Consider the following 19956-nt stretch of genomic DNA (forward strand, 5'->3'; position numbering starts at 1 on the left):
TTTCTCCTCTCTTAACAACTTTTTAATCATTTGCAGAGTTTCATAACTATGAATTGTCACAAGATTCTAAAGTTTGGTTTGGAGGTGAATTATTAATATCACAGAATCTCCCTGCAAAACAATGATGTTCATATGGAACCTTTAAACTTTCAAACTTTACAACCATTAGTCTATAGAAGGTTAAACAAATTTTTATTACTGGTTGATAATTCTGCCAATAAATGTGGTGCACTTTATCAATCTCCTTATTGATGTTGCCTAACTTCTGCCCTTTTTCTATGTGCCTCTCCAGATGTGATGGTTTGGTCCAATGAGCGAGTGATGTGTTGGATGCAGTCCATCGGTCTGAAAGAGTTTGCAGACAACCTTTTAGAAAGTGGGGTGCATGGGTCCCTCTTGGCTCTCGATGACACGTTTGACTACACAGACTTGGCACTTCTTCTTCAGATACCAAATCAGAACACACAGGTACTGTGCTCTACACATAAACTACAACATTTATTGCTTATTATAAATATTTGTGCAACACCTGCCTGGCTTATTTCAAGCTCAATCCCATTTTCATCTCACAAACTAGCCAAAACTCAGCTGATGTCTGAGTCTGATTTGTGTTTTTGCAGGCGAGGCAGCTCCTAGAGAAGGAGTACAATGCTCTGATCTCCATGGGAACAGAAAGGAGGCCTGATGAGGTATGACAAAGGCAACAGTCAGTGGAAAATCACTCCACATCATTGTTGCCAGTTTGAACTTTAATGTAACCCGTCTGATTAGGACTATATAGTAGAGCCGTTGTTGCACACTTGTCAAATTCTTCTGAATGACAAACGTATCAGGTGAAATGTGCCCCATAGCTCTTATTTATAGGGGAAGCCAAGTTTTCGTTGTGCATATGCCACCGCCTGCACATCTTTGGCACGCAAAAGTGTTTCAGCTGTGTTTACATGGACGCTAATTGCTTAGTTACAGCATTTAAGGCTTAGCTGTCAAAAAGAGAGTGCTTTGTCAAATGCTAGTTCATTAGGAGGGTCTAATAGATGTTCTCTGCTGTGCATCCTGTGGGGTTTTTGAATCAGTACCGTTATTTTCTTTATCTACAGGATGGCACAAAAACATTTACCCGCTCACCATCTTGGAGAAAGATGTTCCGGGAGAAGGACCTCCGTGGGGTCACCTCTGATTCCTCGGAAACATTACCTGCCAACTTTCGTGCCTCTGCTATTTCGACCCCCTCTGTCACACTGAGGAAGGTCCAGAGTGAAGGTGAGAAGCTGCAGCACAGCATGGTTCAGTCGTTAAGCAATGAGTTTCATTATGTACGGACACAGTTATAGCCAAGTTGTTTGTTGCAAATTGTTTAGGTATTTAATATAATGTAGGTAGAAAAACAAAAAATCCCAAAAAATACATCTCATTAGAACAAGGGTTAGGTAGAAGGGTTGCAATGCATGTTCGAAAAGTACAGAATTTGAGAATTTTCCTGATGTGGAAAATGACTTTAAAATTATTATACTTATGGAATTCTTCCTGCAGTCTTTTATAAAAAAGTTCCATCTATCTGTACGTCTATCCATCGAATTGAATGTTAACTACAGTATAGAGCTCTGTTAGCTAATTTCCTTCTTCTCTTTATCAGCTAACCCCGGCCCCAGAGGAGAGTCGGGTTCTGTGAGAACATACTCTTGCTAAATATAAGCACACCAGGTGAGAATTCTACCCAAAAGCAGCATGACCTGAAATCACAAATAATTCCGATAATTCTTTTACTCTAATTATTTTATTTCTGTCTTTTAGAACCCACTTGTACTTCAGTCTAAAGAAAAACAAATTTTTCAAGAAAAATAATATATTGAAGAGCAAAAATGGACACATTAGAAGACGGCCAACAGCATTGGAGCCATCTGTCCTCAAATATTCAAAGACAGTGTGTGAATGATTTCTTAAAACAAAATAACGAGTGAATGTCCATTTTCCATCAGTTTCTCTCTCTCTCTCTATTTCTCTCCCTGTGCGTCTCTTTCTCACCATAGTTGTGGCATGATGATCATGTTTGAATCTGTAGAAAGTGACCATGGCCTATCGTAAATTCATTTTCTTCTTCTGAGACGGCAATATTGACAATGAATTTACAGTTTTTTATGAAATTGAAAAAAGCATTACTGTTAAAGAGAAATGGCAGATTTATTATCAACTGATAGGAGAAAATACTCCTGATAACCTTCAGCTACATGAAAATGTGCTGAAGTGGAGGCTAATGTGGAATACCAATGTGCTGTGAAGCCATTGTGAAGATGAGATGCACAAATGGGAATAGGACCAATGATTAGAGTTGGGAAAGTGATTATTGAGAAACTCCTGATCCAACCAGGAAAAAAAAAAGTTTAGATTGGAAGCATTTGTGTTAATATGCATGCCAAAATCTGTCGTTTCAGAGTGAACTTCATAATATCAGTCATCTAGAGAAGTGAAAGCTTGGGTCAGGACTTTGTAAAACGTGTGTATTTTATTTGTATCATTTTTATGATAACTGCTATTGTATGTATGTATGTACAGTACGTATGTGTGTGTATTAAACCGTTTGTTCATTTCATACTAAGTTTTGAGACTGACTGTAATTTCATTTTCCAGTTGATAAAAGGAAATATGTTTTAAACTATGGACATTTAAGATATGCTACTTGTATGTGTACATTTTGGCAAAAAAGAAAACACATTGTGTAATGATTTAAATTCATATAACTGGAGAGTAGTGACATTAATTGAACATAGTATGATGACAATAATGAACATGATTGTAAAAGCTGTAATTAAAAAAACATACCTGTAACTTTGCTGATTTTGTAGTTTTTGCCGTACAATGACTAATGAAGCAGTGCAAATTTCCTTCCTAACTATCTTGTGCTAAAAGATGAACGGCTATTGGAGGAAGCAGGGCATAACACAATGCTAATTTTACCATAGGGAGTCTGATTTAACATAATGTTAGATTTAACATCTGACCTGATGCTAGTTCAAACTGATTTTCACTTTGAAAGACAGTTAGATCTTTATTTTACATAGCAGTACAGGTGGATTTACATTCTATTTATGATAAACACATATGTAATGTGAATTTTGAGATGTTTGTTAAGGCAAAATCCACTTTTATAGCTTTTAACTTAATTATTTATCAAAATAATGATTGAGCGTTGTCAATTCTGCTTCCGGAGCAAGTGACACTCCCTGTCCTGGAAAGAAAAGGGGCAATGACATAACATAGGGCTTTCATAGCCCCCTCACCGCAAGGAAGAACATACCTGAATCTACCGGCCCAGTAAACAGCAAATCAACTTTCTCCAATCTGCAGGAATGACGTAAATTAAACCATGATTATTTCTTCGCAAAGTTGGAAGGAAATGGACCCTTAGTAGCTAATCTGCACGGTGACAGCAACTGTTTTTTTTTTTTTTGCTAAGTTGTGAAATGTGTTTTTTACTCGGGAGAGTTCTCAGTCTTGTTCTGCAGTCCTACAGAGGAGCCTAATTGCTAGAAGGGGCGATTTCATGAAACGTGCGACAGAGCCAATAAAAAGAGATACCATTGCAGTTTCCTGGTTTGAAAACTAAAATATTTAATATTTAAATACTCCATAATATAAATGCCTTTAGTAGACTTTAGAAGGCAAAAACAATAATACATAAGACCTTTAATAGAAAAGAACTCTGCATTTAACCCATCCCCTTAGGGAGCAGTGGGCTGTCATTGTGTGGGGCCCAGGGAGCAGTGTGGGGGTTAAGGATTTTTCTTAGGGACCCAGGGTGACAGTCCGTGGGAGTGGGGCTTGAATTCAGAACTTCTGGATTCCATGTGCAATGCCCTAATCACTAGGCCACACTTGGATTTGTGCTTAAACTGGCTTTCCTATCGTTTAATACATAATGATGAGAAATTTGCAGTCCAAAGTTTATTTTAATGATTATCTGACCAATTTTCATGGTTCTATTGGTTTGCATGGTTCAAATCACTCTTTGGTCTATCAAAGATCGGTCAGTGATGTTAAAAAAACAGACCATTTATTTGGCATAACACAGAATAAATTACTGCTTTATTTTGCCTAGACAGCCCTGACTCCTACAAGGTAGAATGTATTTGCATTAACAAGCAACACAAACAAGTAAAACTATAAAAAAAGAGGGAGATTAATGAGAAAAAATCACAGGCTTCATGCTGGATTTTATAACTTTGTTATACTTATATTAAATCTTGAATACAATTCTTAAGTTTAAAGTATTATTTGGTGAAGAGTCTTAGTTTTTTTCTAAAATATGGATGGGTTGGTTTTCTTGGAGATATCAGGAGGACTTGCACTGTATTCAGATTGGGCAATGAAGAACTGCATTTTTGTTAAGAACAGCACCCAGCTTGAGAGGTAAACTGGTCAGCCTTAAGATTGAGTGATAAAAGAAAATATAAATACTGCGCTGCTGAAATTACAGATTAAATAAAGCATATTTCTAATTACTCCTTATTTACTCCTTATTTATATTTATAGTTTTCTTGTTTTTTTTTTCTGGTATTTTTATTTCCGATCCTGCTTTATCACAGATACATGTGATACTATCTTAGTTTAAAAAGTTGAAAAAAAAAGAAAAAAAAATGTTTTGTATATATATATATATATATATATATATATATAAATATATGTTAGGTCATCCTCCATTATTTTTGGCCCCCAACGTTCTTACTGTGTGTTGTGATAAAATAAATTCAGATTCTCATTTCCCTCTTTTAATTAATGTTCTACTCGTTTTAAACCTTTGATCACAATCAGTACTTTATATTCAACCTGTTACCAAAATCACAAAAAAATGTGTAGAAAATGGTAAAAACTGAGCCACATAGGGCAAACACAACAATATTAAAGTATATCCCTTAAACTTAACTGACACTTCATGTGTACTCATCTAGTGAAGAAAAATCAGGAGGTATGCTGTTTGAAATGTAGATCCCTGGCACACTGCAGTGGGATCTAAAAGCACAACTTCTTTTTTTTGTATTGCCAAAGCTGGCTGTAATTTCCCACAGTGGCAGATGACCTCTATTTAAAAAAAAAGCCCACAAATTTGGGAAAGATTCGATAAGACATGCACGTGCACATGCACAAAATGCTGCAGTCAGAGGTCTGAAGAAAATTAATAAGAGAGATCATATCTTTCCTATCCTTGCTTCTCCTCATTGGCTTCCTGTTAGATCCAGAGTAGAATTTAAAACCCTCCTTCTCACATATAAAGCTTTAAATGGCCAAGATTCATCTTACATCAGAGATATGATGTTCCTTATGTTCCTAAAAGAGCACTTCGCTCTCAATCTGCAGGTTTACTAGTGGTTCCTAGAATTTCTCGAAGCAGAACGGGAGGCAGATCTTTTAGTTATCAGGCTCCTCTCCTGTGGAACCAACTACCAGTTTTAGTGCATGAGGCAGACACCCTGTCTACTTTTAAGGGTAGGCTTAAAACTTTCCATTTTGATTAAGCTTATAGTTAGAGGGGCTCAGGTTGCAGCGCTATCTCTATAGTTATGCTGTTATAGGCTTAGACTGCTGAAGGACTTAAGGACCAGTGTTGGGCACGTTACTTTGAAAAAGTAATTAGTTATAGTTACTAGTTACTTCTCCCAAAAAGTAACTGAGTTACTAACTGAGTTACTCCACAATAAAAGTAACTAGTTACTAGTAAAAGTAACTATTGCGTTACTTTTGCGTTTCTCGCCCCCGTAAACCTCACCACCCGGCCCCCACCTTCTCGCCGTGTGTTTTCAAAGCCAGCTGAATAGAGCGGACGACAAAGACAAGAACCTGCAGACAGTTTAGCATTTATTGCAACTCAACGTAAATGACATCAGGGGGGAACGCGATGTGAAGTTTTATAACAGGACATTCAGATCCGGTGAGTATATGAAATTAATAACTGGGGATGTCTAATTCTGAAATCCTGTGTGTTTGGGTTGTTATAGATACTGCAACATCCATCTATCCATCTATCTATCTAGATGTATACTCTGTGTGTGACATAAAATATGGATCTCCATCCCTGCCACAAAGGCCATCAAATAATGTTTAAAATAAAAAAAACAGTAGGTTGAGAAGGCAGAGTATCCATCCATCCATCCATCCATCCATCCATCCATCCATCCATCCATCCATCCATCCATCCAGATTTCTCCCTTTCTCCATATAGGCTATCATTTCTGGCTGTTGTCAGGTTCATTTGATCGTTCACGCTCTCCATAGTTCTCCTGTGGCGCGAGCACAGGGTTGCGCGCCTTTAGCGAGCATGCGCGTTTCCTGTCGCTTGCGCGGTGACTCTTGCCGCCTGCGCTGTGTGGAGAAGCAGAGGAAACCGTTATGTGATGGTGAAACGCAGCTCGACGTAACACCGGTATTTCCATGTGGAAAACGCTGTTTTGCTGCTGGAGTCATCCTCACTCTCCATTTCTCTGTGTGTGCTGTACGTTAACACCCACCAGCAGAAACACCCACCTATTCAACTGACAGACGGAATCTCATCCTCCCCTCTCTCATGACAAGGCGCGCACCTCTGGATGACCTAAAATAAATCTTTAATATCTCTTAAACAAAAGTAGCACAAACAATATTTTTTTCTGCACAAATCTGCACTAACGTTGCACTAACCATTCAGTCTATTTGCAGAGTTTTTTGACGTGGGTGGGGTGTCAGCTTCACGCAGCTGCGCACGAGTCCTATCATGAAAAAAGGTTCATTGTGCGACCTGAGTAACGCGCAGTAACGGGGTGCCTGCAATGGTAACTGCGTTATAGTTACAGTCAAAGTAATTAGTTAGATTACTCGTTACTAAAACAAGGTAACGGCGTTAGTAACGCCGTTACTTTCAACGCCGTTAGTCCCATCACTGTTAAGGACTCCTTTTTCATCATTCTGCTTCATTTTATCTCTAATCTCCCACTCTGCAGAATTTGTTAGTTCAATCTCTAACTTTATGCTCTCTTCTCTATGGTTTTTCTCATAGTAGCTTCTTCTGGTCTGTTCCTGTTTGACTGTGACACCATCCTGGAGAGAAATATCAGCTGTGCTGCTGCCATCAACACCTTCGTTTATAGATGTTCAAGCTTGGTCTGTCCTAAGTGTTGTCCTGTTTATCTGACTGTGACTGGCTGGATGTGCTCTCTTTGTTCTCTGACATGGGGGCTGGCTCTGAGCTCGTTCGACTGGCTGTGGAGCTGGTTTACAGTTGCCTTTGTATCTCTGCTTCTTTTGCCATCTCTGCCCCTTTCTCCCGAACCTCCGTCAGCCTCGACAGATGGCTGCTCACACTGAGCCTGGTTCTGTTGGAGGTTTCTTTCTGTTAAAAGGGTGTTTTTCCTCTCCACTGTTCCTACAAACATGCTTGGTGTGAGAAATTGCCTTCGAGTCAATGAGTCGAGGCAATCTGCTGGTTTTCGGTACATAGAAAACTCTAAATCAATTTGACTGTATGATCTGGTTAAATTGTAAAGTGCCTTGAGATGATATGTGTTGTGATTTGCCACTATAAATAAACTGAAGTGAAATGAATTTAGCTCAGACACAATGAATAAAACTATCTGCTGAATCCTCTTGCTGCGGCTAAACAGGAGGAAGTATACTGAAGAATTGGTCAATGATTAAGAGCTGTCCCCAAACATTAGCAGATAGGTGGTACTGATAATCATTATAAAAGAAATCTTTTCGTATACAGGTTAACTTTATTCTCACAAACAACACCAACGGTCACCTCGCCAGTCAAACGTTTACTTCCTACTTCAGCTTTCCGTCACATCTGTGTTGTGTCCTTATGCATAAACTTTACATTGTCTCTGTCCTTAACACCTAGAGCCCAGTTGCCTGTGTAAATTTTCAGTCAAACAGGCTCAAATTGGAAGGCAACCAGACTTTCGCTCAGTTGGCTCACGAGCCAACAGAATTGACAGACTCTTGGTGTTGAAACGTCTTCAAAAAAACTTTTTTGCGGTGAAGAGCCCAGTTTCTTTCAGAACCCTATGACAAAAACTGTTTTTATAGGATTGAAGTATTTTTTATGGATGAAGAAAAGTTTTTCATCCCCCCCCCCCCCCTTTTCTTCCACAGAGGTCATCAATGTTTTTTGCTTCGACGATAATGTGCAGAGCATGTTCATTTTTGTTAGTACCAATATATCTGCAGTATTACTGTAAGAGGTTGTTTTGAGGCTTTTTTTTTTTTTTAAGAAGAAAACAGTCGGTTTGGGGATTACCATGGAATATTTCCTATTGACAAACACTACACCATCACCCATATATGGCAGTGTCTTCCTGTTTTAGTGTGTATGACGGTGCAGGATTTTTAAGATGCTTATGTGCTCTGAAAATGGAAGGCAACGGAAAGACTGACTGTGATTTGTTTCTCATATATATTTGTATCCTTACTTTCTCTTTTACATAATGAAATATTTTGCATTGCAAAAATAGCAAAACATTGGAAGCATCAGTGATTTAAGCACACTATCATAAAACAAGTAATGATGCAATGTGAAGTGTTATTTTCGATGGATGCCAGGCAGCGTTTCTTAACCATTAAGTTTACAGTCTGACGTGCGTCCTCTCTCTGCTGTCTCCACAGCTGCAGTCCTGTAAACACTATGAAATTTGTTTCAACCCACTCCTTCCTTCTCTTTCTCTCTAAAACACCAATACATCAAACAGAATAAACACCATAAAGTCCAAAACATAGCCTTCGTCACTTCTTCTAATATTCATTTGCCACCTTTTGATCCAGCCCATGACGCAGAGGGATGTGCTAGCGTGATATCTTCTTTTTTGGTTTTGAAATGTGTTTATTTTTCAAGTGCACGACAGCAGGGAAAGGCACGTAGGTTACGGTAAATGTGTGAATGTGACAAAAGGATTTACCTCACTGATGTGAGTTAGTTTGAGGTTTGTGGAGTCACATAGCTGTGTGTTGAGGTAACATGTAGAACATTTCATATAAACAGTGACGCGGGAATTTTCAGAATGTATTGCATATGTTAAAGCATTTCACTTTAGGATATTTGGAAATTTTAAAACAAGATTAATAAATTTGATATTTTTATAAATTGAAATAGACATGATTTTTCAAAGTTGTTAAACAATATCATTGAACATGTGTTCCACTCTGCTCTGGATCCAAGTTTAATAGGCATATGTAAAAAGGTGTGACTCATACATTCTCTTATGAAGTTGGACCTCCTTCTCCTAACTGCTTTATAAGAGCACCAAACTTCCTTGACTTTAGAAGTTCATCACACAGACTCAAGAATTTCATATTTATTATTTATTATTAATTTATTTTGTTTTTATTTTCAAGCTATTTATGATCAGTTTTCTTCAACATTTCCTTTATTCCTAATTCAAAATGTTTTTGTTTCTTTATAACCTGTTTTTCTACCCGTTTCCCATCCTTGTTCTTATCCTGACATTTCCAATTTCCTGGTCATTTTATCTCCCTGAATCCAATCCAATCTTTGCATTCAGTAATCCGCACAGAGAGGTCCATCTCTATACAGGTATGTAAAGTATTTGCTTCTCCATTTTAGTTGTATTCAATGCTTAATATAGAAATCAAAGTAATGAGAAGATTTTTTATGAATATATACTAAATACGTGTATTCCTTTCCTTCCTTTATTTTGTTTCAGAAAATCACAGGCATGGGCTGTATTTGCAGATAAACCTGGATGGGAGAGTGACTGGAAGTGATGCTCAGACCCCATATAGTGAGTAACTAAATGATTAAAACACTATATTTGTAAAAACAGGATTCTTTTTTTTTTTTTTGCACCACTTGGAATTATGTGAAAAAGCCTATGGAAAGAAATACTCCAATCTCAAATAAGAAAAAATAATTAAAAAAAGTTTAAATACATTTATCAATAGAAAACGATCAATTATTCTCACAGTATAAGTTTAACTGAAGCAATTGTTAAAAGATTATATGTTTCAAATTTATCAGACTGGCTGGGAACTTTGAATAAAAAAAATCAAGAATTTCTTTTTTTATATATATAAATATCTGTTTAAGTACAGGAATTTGAGCTTGTCATCACACTCAGAAATAAGGAAAAAAATCTCCAATATATGAAACTGAGCAAATTTCTCTTTTCCAGGTGTGTTGCAGTTAAAATCAGTTAAACAGGGCCATGTTGTCATAAAGGGACATTCATCATCCATGTTTCTCTGCATGGATAGCATGGGAAATCTAAGGGGGCAGGTAAGATAAAAGAGAATTCAAACATGATCAATTTTTGACTCTTTTCCAGTCCTCTTTCTTTGACTTATTCAACTCAATACCATTTCATTTCAGAGAGTATATGAGGAAGCGGACTGCTCCTTCAGAGAACTCCTGCTGGCTGATGGCTACACCCGTTTCCTTAACTCACACAATGGGATCCCTTTATCCTTGGCCGCTAGAAATTCTCCTGATCGACACTCAGTTCCTTTCACAAGATTCCTACCTCTAAGGAATACTTTACCAATGGAGAATGTTTCTGAGGAATCAACAAAAGCTCATAGGAACTTCAACATAGACTCTGAAGACCTTTTTGGGATAGGACAGGACACAATGGTCAGTCCTCAGCAATTTATGGATAAGTAAAATTTTACTGCAAAAAGAAAAATTAGGGCTGTTTGGGATTTTAACTTTGACACATGAGTTGACATTATTTATTTTTCTTGTTGCTGTTATTATTATTTGTTTTTCAGAATGTTTCAGTGAAATTTATTTCGACTTAAGTTATTTATTTATTTAGTTTATTTTTTATTTAAATATTGTTGAAATTCTAATTTATTCTGAGAATATTTTATGTCTTTAAGTATTTTTTTTAAATATTAATTATATGATTTTTTTTTTTTCTTCCCAATTTCCTACTCTGGGAAATTGTTTGCACAGTTCAAGCTTTTTCCTTCTCCCTCAGCCTGCAAGTACATTTTCAGTGCAAATTAATATAATCCAGAAGATCATTGTGATGTCTGTTTTACCAATATACAGCTAAAATCATAACTTCTGAGCTGATGTTCACTCCTTCCCTGCACAGTAGAGGAAAAAATGTCCGATGTGAAAGCAGGACTGCCCTCTAGTGGATGAAATTATAAAGGAACGCAAAGCAGCTCAAAGTTTTATTTTTGAGTTTCAAGCCAATCTGCATGATTGCTTTGCTTACATAGGGAAAAAACATATGATAGCTTCCTAGTTTACATACAGAGTAGCAGCTGCATATGTCTGAGAAGTTCAATGTGTCCCATCCCACGCTTGAAGCTGTTGCAGAACTTTAGCAGTACTTTAGTGACAGCCTGCTTCATCACAGGTTCACAGAAGAGTAATATACCAGACTCTTCCTCCCAGCAGCTGTTAGACTTTATAGTCATCACTTATCCTAACAAAATCAGTTAATGTTTACAACCTTGTTGTTAATTGCACTGTTTTCTCCAATTTGTAAATAGTCTGAAGTTGTTTTTATTTAAATTGTTAATGCACACTTTGTACAGTTTTTGAATTATTCTACTTTTGAATTTGAGTATTTTATCTTTAGAAGCTGGACAGCATTTTTTTTTCTACGGTTCCCACACTGTTTAGTCTCGCTTTTTATTTAACTTTTTCTTTTTTTCTTTTTTTCCCTTTTGTGTGAATGTCTCCTTTCACTTTCCTGAGGCTTAACTTGAATTTCCATATAAAGGGAAAATAAGGTGCATTTATATTATGTTTTATTCTTGAAACTCCTTTTAGTGCCCTGAACCAGGAAGAGAAAGAAAAATCTTTAATGCAAAATTGTAAAACTGAGAAAATTGTAAAACAAACTCAGCTTTACATTTAAGGTTAAAAATAAATGAAAATACTCTGTTCCGTAACCTCTGGATATCATGGTTTCTATTCTTTTTTGCCCCTTGGCTTTATTTTTAAAAGAACACTAAATATACAGACTTCCTTTACCTCAAAACAACCAAAGCAATGATTATAGAGAGATTTGGCTTTTTTAGTCATTTACCAGAAAAAAATGGTTAACCTTTTGTTTATTTGTTTGTTTGGAACAATACAAAACAAAATGTAGGTTACCCCATCAGCTTCAGCTTCATCCATACTTAGTCTTATATTTTAAAGCCTAGAGAAAGTCAAATGTTGTTGCAGACTGAAAACCCCACAATAAAATAATTAGTATTATCCAAGGGTAATGATCATAACTAGTTAATTTTTTATGTTGCTCGGGATATAAAAGTACTCTTACACAGAAGCCTTTTTCTTTAGGCTACTGACAGTGAGGCTCTATGAGATAAACTGTTTAGTCTTGCACAAAATAAAATGACAAAAACAGTAAAATAAACAAAAAGCAAATCTGGTGTGAACAGCAAAAATATATGCATTTATTTAGAAGAGTATTAGGACCTAGCATTTTTATTCCTGCAATCTAATTTTGATGATTGACAAACTAGGCTTGTTCTAAAACAACTGAAGAATATCAGAAAATGTCTGATATCACGGTCTGTTTTCATCAACCAGAAAAAAGACCATAGAGGAATGGTGACCCTTTTGGAAATAACTCTTATCCACCATATTGGCTAAATCAACACACCTGTTTTTGCCAGACACAAATCATTCCTTCCCATGTCCTTTGCAGCCCCCAGTTCTTTACATAAAACTATGCGACCCCTTTTGACCAATTGAAGATTCACAGAACTTTCACAGCAGACTTACCAGCAACAATAGCGCTTATGATTTTGTTAAATGCAATAATTACTCATTAAGTGTACCCAAAAGAACTACAGACCTACTCAAATAAAAAAATTTATTCCTGTCTGTTTTTGTGTGTTGTGTCTTGCAAAAAAAGTTATGGCTTATAGTTATAAGGCTTATTACATAGATATTAGTGGTGCAAAGAGGGACACTTCTCACTATACATGAGAGATAGTAGTCACTCTGCTGCTATGAGAAAAGAAATGTCTAAATTATCTGTTAAAAAACTAAATCCGTATAATGAAAATCATCCTGCTTTTCCTTCTTAACTCATCTCCTACTGCAAGCAAGAATCTGGACTTTAAACTAATTTCATCTGTGCAGCCTTTAATGGCTGCTACACAAACAATTTACAGCTAGTTACTAAAGTGGTTTATGTACGCAGCATTACAATAGTCTGGATACCCTTTGTTGGTCCTTCTCTGATGTAATGGAAATTGTGATGAGTTGAATTGAAACAGAAAGGAACAGTGTTAAAACTTATTTGGCAACACCACCATACAGCAAAAGATCAGACACAACTGCCTGTAAATATTTATATATTTTTCTTTTATAATGAAATAGAAAAGTACAATTTTCAGTTGGCTAATGGTATATTTGCCAACAATAGCATACATTAATAGCATAAATCTTTCATCATATATTTTTAAGTTAACCACCCAAAGGAGACAACAGCTTTCAAGAAAATTGATAGAATAGTAATCTTGAATAAAAACATTGAGCAAATAAAGCATAAATTAAATATATTAATTCCATTGCATAGCAAACCTACATATACAAAAATCCTGTAATTAAAATAACAGACAAACTAGGTCTTTCTATACTTTTACAAAAGAGTGCTGAGAATGTGGATTTGGATCAGGACAGATCCCAGTCTTTCTTCTGAGGCAGCTTAACAACTGATTGGCTGAGTTCTGATATGGTGTAACAATCAAATATCTTGCTTGTACTTCAACCCTTAAAGTAAAAATAAATAAGACGTCATAGTTTCAAGGCACATACTTTCTCAGTCTTTGTCTTATAAATGTTAGCGTGAGTTATTTTGATACCGTTACCCTGAGAATAAAAAGTTGCTAGTATGCTAGTCTGAGCTGTTTTATGAATATATATATATATATATATATATATATATATATATATATATATATATATATATATATATATATATATATATATATATATATATATATATATATATATATATATATATATATATATATATATATATATATATATATATATATATATAATCTCCAGATATATTTAGCTGGGTTTAGGGGATAAAATTGCAGTTAAGGAAAAAATATAACCAATACAACATTTTCGGAGGTAATATAACTGCCCACTGTCCTTCTTAAGGTATTTAATGGAGTTTAAAAGAAGTCCCACCAGTCCTTTCACTTGTTATAAATAGCTTTTATATAACACTTCGGTGCTGTTTTTGTCTAAGGATACAAAGCCCCACTCTACCTAAACCTGTGTTACTAGTGGTTCCCTCAGATACATGTTCCCTCCTGTGTGCCCTGCCATCTGGCCAGCACATAGTCTGCCAAGTAAAGTCCCATTCAGAGGGTTGCAGATGCCTTCACTGGCATAAAATTCCTGATCTTGATCCCTATCCCCTTCCTCGTTCTCCTCTTCTTCAGGCGCCTCATCCTCCCACAGGGAAGTTTGAACATGAATGTACTCAGTTCGATCTTCACATTCCGTCTCTCGGTGGTAGAAGTAGCTGAAGTTGGAAACAATGACAGGCACAGGCAGGGAGATAGTAAGAACACCGGCAATGGCGCACATAGAGCCAACCATTTTACCCCACACTGTTGCTGGGTACATATCACCGTACCCCACAGTGGTCATTGTGACTACTGCCCACCAAAAGCCGTGTGGTATACTGACAAAATCTGTTGTATGGTGGTCAGCTTCTGCGAAATAGACAGCACTAGAGAAAATTATGACTCCAATAAACAGGAAGAAGATAAGTAGGCCGAGCTCACGCATGCTGGCCTTTAGTGTCTGACCAAGGATCTGGAGCCCCTTGGAATGCCTAGACAGTTTGAAGATCCTGAAGACCCTCACCAACCTGATGACTCTGATGATGGCCAAGGATGTGGTTGGAGATGCGTCATCGTCTTTAGCGAGCTCAGTTCCAAGGGTGACAAAGTATGGCAGGATGGCGCTAAAGTCAATGATGTTCATGACATCCTTGAAGAAGGTGATCTTGCTTGGAGCGCAAGAAAAGCGCATGATGAGCTCAAAGGAAAACCAGCAAATACACATGGTTTCCACCATGAAGAAGGGATCGGTGAAAACACTTGGAGTGGGAGGCATGTTCTCAGAAGAATTCTTAACCTGGGGGTGATAATCCTAAAGAGGAACAGACAGGAGATACAGCAACAGCCTGAAACATTTTCCTGTGTCCAATGAAGAACCAACTAGATTGACAAATAAAATAATAACACATACCAATACAATACCAATTAAATGACAATTATTGGCTTTAAAATCATAAATAAATCACCATAAATGGCAAAAAGTAAAAAGAGCTTAGAAAGACTTGTTTCTTAAGCAATGGATTGATTCCATGTAATGCCATTAAATTGTATGTGGCCATGTTGGTGTATGGCAAACACTAATAAATGCTAGTAAGTGCAAATATGTGCTGCAACTTGCTATACTAAGGCCAACAAGTAAAGTAAAAGTGCTAACCTTTAGCAGAGGAAATTGCTTTAATAATAAACCAGCTACATTTTTATAAGCCATCGACAATTTCTTGAAAATCAAGAAGAGGGGTGCCGTGAGCTGTTGAAGCTAATGAAAAGGAGGTACCTTTAGTAAGGTACATTAAATCCTCCAGGCGAAGGACGAAAAGTTGTGGGGCAAGCACTTAACAGTTTTACTTTTTTAACCCTTTTTTACATTTCTCTCTCTTTGTAGTTCGTCTGATCCTGCAATCTGACTTTTTTCCATGAAAATTTGTTTTAAAATAGTCCATACAACAAAACTAGTCAGTCTAAAACTGCTTTACTAATCACCTAGAGTGTTTCACACATGACCACCACTTCTGAAATTTGATGACATCACTGAAAACAATCTGTTAGCAATGTTCATGCTAAGCTATGTCAACTAGTAAGATGTTTTCTGGTTCTGTACAAACTTCTCATGACCTACATGGGCTACCATGTAAATACACATTTATTACTAAAATATATCCAGTTCATTTACAATTTCCCAAGAAGCTCTACTTATATTTTGTATGTTACTGATGATTAGATTTGGTTCATTTAACATGAAACTATGTTTTACATTTGTCAAACTCTCAGGAACTCTTTTTCCTCAGGTCACATGTTGTTCTATCTGTCAGATTATTTATCTCCATATTTCGGCACAAGATAATATGATACTTGAAACCTCTCTTAATCACCATCAAGTCAAAAGTATGGTGATATTTAAAGCAAATTTGGAGCAATATATCTGGCAAGTTTTATATCTTCATATATAAAGATTTAAAAAATCCTAAACAAATCAGGATTATTGATGGTGACTTTCAGTAGCAGGTTAGGGACAGTGTTTATTACTAACGCTGGATATCTACAGTATGTGTTGATCCACTCCATGTGCCTCCCAAGTCTAAATATAGCTCCTTAAAGCTCTCTACAGAGAAACATGAGTGTCTTCCTCCACTGCGCCTCATCCATCTACACCTTTATCGGTATTCCCATCTCCCTGTGTAACACTGCCAGTGCAGTCGAGTGGGCGTACTGTCCGGACAGACAGGAGTAGGTTACAGTAGTTTCCTGGCAGAAACCGCGGCTTGGCACAGCACAGCACTCCTGGAGGAATGTGATAACATGACCCAGTGTATCGTGCTCATCCTGGGAGACCTTTCTCTCATTGGTTCAAAGCCATCAGCAAGCTTTGGCTAACCCTTGCTCATGTGTACGGTCATTTGTGACCTTTCATTAACACACTTAACTGTCCCTTCACTCGGCCTGTATTCTAGTTCCCAAGTGACACTTGCTGTACCCTTCCTGAATCCATATCAGATTTAACAGCCGGCTAAAATACTCACACCCTGAGCTTCCTGCAGACTTTCTCTGGTCCTCTTCCAGAACTATTGGCCAAAAGCTTTTCGTGTCAGTATTTTTCCTTCGAACACACCGTGGCGAATCTCCAGCAGAGAGTGTACCTGAACACCTGTTTCACATGGATTCAAGTTTCCTTTGACCTAAATAGTCAAACATATTCCATTTAAAACACTATACCCCAATGGTTTGATATGGAGGCAATTAACCGAGCAACATTTGGCTGTTAGAGTTTCTTCGGCTCAGACACCATTGCTATGAATGTTAGATCGTGAATACAATAATGAATAGGTCAGTTAGGTGTTTAGCCAGTGAGCCTTTCTTAGAAAAGGCTCACTATGTGATTAGTACATATCTACCAAGTTTGACTCGAGGTGTTAAAAAGGATTACTTAAATGTGATTCAACTAAATAAAAACAGAAAACAAAAGATCATATTTGTTTTGACATCCGTTACTATCAATTACTCAGTTTGGTTTGGATAGTGTTATGGTAAAATACATCTATTTCTAAAGTTTTGTGAAAAAAGTGACAATTTTTCTGTTTGCTATTTGAAATTCAGAAAGGAATGTAGAATTTAAGTAATATGTGACATTTGAGCTTGGCAAGACTAATTATCCTGATAATTATTTGAAACTACACAGGTTTGTTTTAGTGGCATCCTTAATTTGTATTTCATTCTTATGATATTTTATATCTCCTGCTTCCATTTCTTACTGGTTTACAAACAATTTTTCACTTTTGTTTTTCTATTAAAATGTTTCTGATTATTAAATATTTTCAGAAATTAGAGCTATAGACTGACATAAACAATTTCTCATTTAGTTTAAGCAGACTATACCAATGATTGTTTTTACTGTTAAACCTTATGTAACGTTTTCTTTTAATCCATGTTTATTAGGATTCTTAATCAGAGCAAAATAATATATATATATATATATATATATATATATATATTATATCACATAATTATATTTTCCTTCAGTAGACTAAATAGAAAATGGCTTGTAATTGTAACCTTGCACAAGCAGGGACATTATTTGTTACAATAAAAATCAGCTGAAATTACAAAGGAAGTAAAAATTTGAGGAGGAAATCTCCAGAACTTTATATTATGTAGGTACTATATGACTTGTTTGACAATAATACTAAATGGGTGTTATAATGGGCAAATTGATCTAAAACCTAGAAATAAGAACAAAGTATAAAAAGGATGTTAAACACATGTGAAGAGATCTAAACACAGTTTTAGAGAATCTTCACTTCAGTGTATTACTACACATTTAAACTTGAAGGATAACACTATATTTTAGGATTCATCATGAGGCTTTCTAATTTTCACTTGCTTATCTTTGGCTCACTATGAAACAGTCTATATGAAAACTTAACCTAAGTTTTTTGGTTTCTTACTCTTTCCTGTCCTGCAGGTGTAACCAAAGATAAATCCATCTTTTAAATAAGAAATGCTTAGAATTTATTATTTCTAGGCTACCTAAGTGTAAAAATAAACCAAACTCATACTTTAAACTATTCTTTTCCAAACATGTGGTAGAGAACATTTTGTTCCCAACCTCTTTCTTGAAGTCGGGCAGCGTTTCCAGGCAGAAGATGAGAATGGACAATACTATCACCATCACACTTATGATGGCAATGATACGGGCCCCCGATGAGGACTCAGGGTGCTCAAACAACATCCACAGTTTTCTCTGGACCTCATTGGTTGGCAGGGGCCTCTCTTCCTCCTTAGGAAAGCCCTCGTCTTCCTTGAAGCGGTTCAAAATATCTTCTCCCAGCTCGTAAAACATCAGCTCATCCATGAAGATGTCCAGGGGTATGTTTGCAGGCCTGCGGAGCCTCCCCCCTGATTGGTAGAAGTATAGGATGGCATCAAAGCAGGCTCGGTTACGGTCCAAGAAGAGCTCATTTCGAAGCGGGTCAAAGTAGCGGGATCTCCGCCTGGGATCCCCGAGCATGGAGTTTGGAAACTGGGCCAAGGTGCGAAGCTGGGTTTCATAGCGCATTCCTGAAACATTGATGGCCAATCTTTCACTCAGAGCCCATCCGTTCCTACACAGAGGCCCTGAACGTCGCCGCTCTTTCCTCTTCTCACTCTCATTGCTCTCCTTCTCTCCCTTGTCCTCAGTGTTGAGCTGGTTCTTCAGGTGTTTGTCTTTTTCTGTGTTCCCTTCGTTCCCTCTGACCTCTTCTTCATATCGCTCCGGGTCCCCACTTTCCATCCCTGCCTACTCAGAGAACTTAGCCAACCCCTTTCCCGAGACTTCGTAGACTAGCTGCACTTCAAAGTGGACTCGGTCTAAAACCAGATGAATAGAAGAACCATGAATTGGATTTCTTATGACAGAAGTTACAGATAGTAACAACACGTTTAGATACAGTTTCTTCAGATTTTATTTAAGAGGGAAAAATACAATAAGCAAAGTTAGGAGAGAGTTAGTGTGAAAAGAGAGTCTACTCACTATTAGGAAAAAGAGCTTCTGAAAGGCACTAATGAGAGGATGAAGAATCACATTTTACGTCTCCTGCTGCTCATCAAGTAATCTGTCTTTTTCCCTGTCATCATGTATGTCACATAAATAAAATCCTTGCTTTGGCTCTGCTTTTAGCCGAGTCGGTGGTCCTCTTTGTCCAGCGAGAGTCACGGATCAGACTGGTCACAACCTCTGCCACCAGTTGTTTGCTCAAGGAACATCCAGGATCATGCCCTGTCCCTCCGTGCACGAAATGTTTTAGGAATGCTGCCGTGTTGAAATTAGATCCTTCACAGACCCCTCCACCACCTCCCTGTCCTGTCCCTTCATTTCAGCCATGAAGGATGACAGCCTTCCACCTCCTGATCAAATGACACCAAGCCTATCACAGTGGGGTGCTTTCAATTCATTTGAGGTATAACCATATCAAAGCCAAGTTTTTGATTATAAACTCAAGTAGTTTTTTTTTTACAAACCAGTTAGATTTTTAAATGTTTTTCATTTCAATTTAGAAAGAAAACGTATGTCACTTTAACATCAGCACAGATGTCATGATGATTTGACAGAAATCATCAGATTTTCTAACGATTTGTCAGAAAACGTGCCAGGTTCTCTTG

At 37.0% G+C, this 19956-nt stretch overlaps 3 protein-coding genes across 4 annotated transcripts in view; 2 read left to right on the forward strand and 1 right to left on the reverse strand.

The window, feature by feature from the left end:
- Positions 1-2823, forward strand: part of LOC119793759 (liprin-alpha-3-like) — a 36564-nt gene extending 33741 nt beyond the window's left edge. For both annotated transcript variants that reach the window (XM_038301013.1, XM_038301012.1), the window contains exons 28-32: positions 293-468; positions 621-689; positions 1098-1260; positions 1634-1701; positions 1792-2823. In XM_038301013.1, coding sequence (XP_038156941.1) covers positions 293-468; positions 621-689; positions 1098-1260; positions 1634-1686 — 461 coding nt within the window. In that variant the 3' untranslated portion in view covers positions 1687-1701; positions 1792-2823. The remainder of the gene's footprint in view (positions 1-292; positions 469-620; positions 690-1097; positions 1261-1633; positions 1702-1791) is intronic.
- Positions 2824-8247: 5424 nt separating this feature from the next.
- Positions 8248-10828, forward strand: fgf21 (fibroblast growth factor 21). The gene is made up of 4 exons (XM_038301081.1): positions 8248-9553; positions 9684-9761; positions 10152-10255; positions 10349-10828. Exons 1-4 carry the CDS (start codon positions 9403-9405, stop codon positions 10637-10639), a joined length of 624 nt encoding a protein of 207 aa, XP_038157009.1. The 5' UTR covers positions 8248-9402; the 3' UTR covers positions 10640-10828.
- Positions 10829-14018: 3190 nt separating this feature from the next.
- Positions 14019-19585, reverse strand: LOC119793794 (potassium voltage-gated channel subfamily A member 1-like). The gene is made up of 3 exons (XM_038301060.1): positions 19328-19585; positions 18422-19164; positions 14019-15133 (listed from the first exon to the last, which is right to left on the reverse strand). Exons 2-3 carry the CDS (start codon positions 19085-19087, stop codon positions 14240-14242), a joined length of 1560 nt encoding a protein of 519 aa, XP_038156988.1. The 5' UTR covers positions 19088-19164; positions 19328-19585; the 3' UTR covers positions 14019-14239.
- Between the last annotated feature and the right edge of the window lie 371 nt (positions 19586-19956).

The sequence above is a fragment of the Cyprinodon tularosa genome, unplaced genomic scaffold, assembly GCF_016077235.1.
Source record: "Cyprinodon tularosa strain WSP-4 unplaced genomic scaffold, ASM1607723v1 ctg46, whole genome shotgun sequence".
Classification (NCBI taxonomy): Eukaryota; Metazoa; Chordata; class Actinopteri; order Cyprinodontiformes; family Cyprinodontidae; genus Cyprinodon; species Cyprinodon tularosa.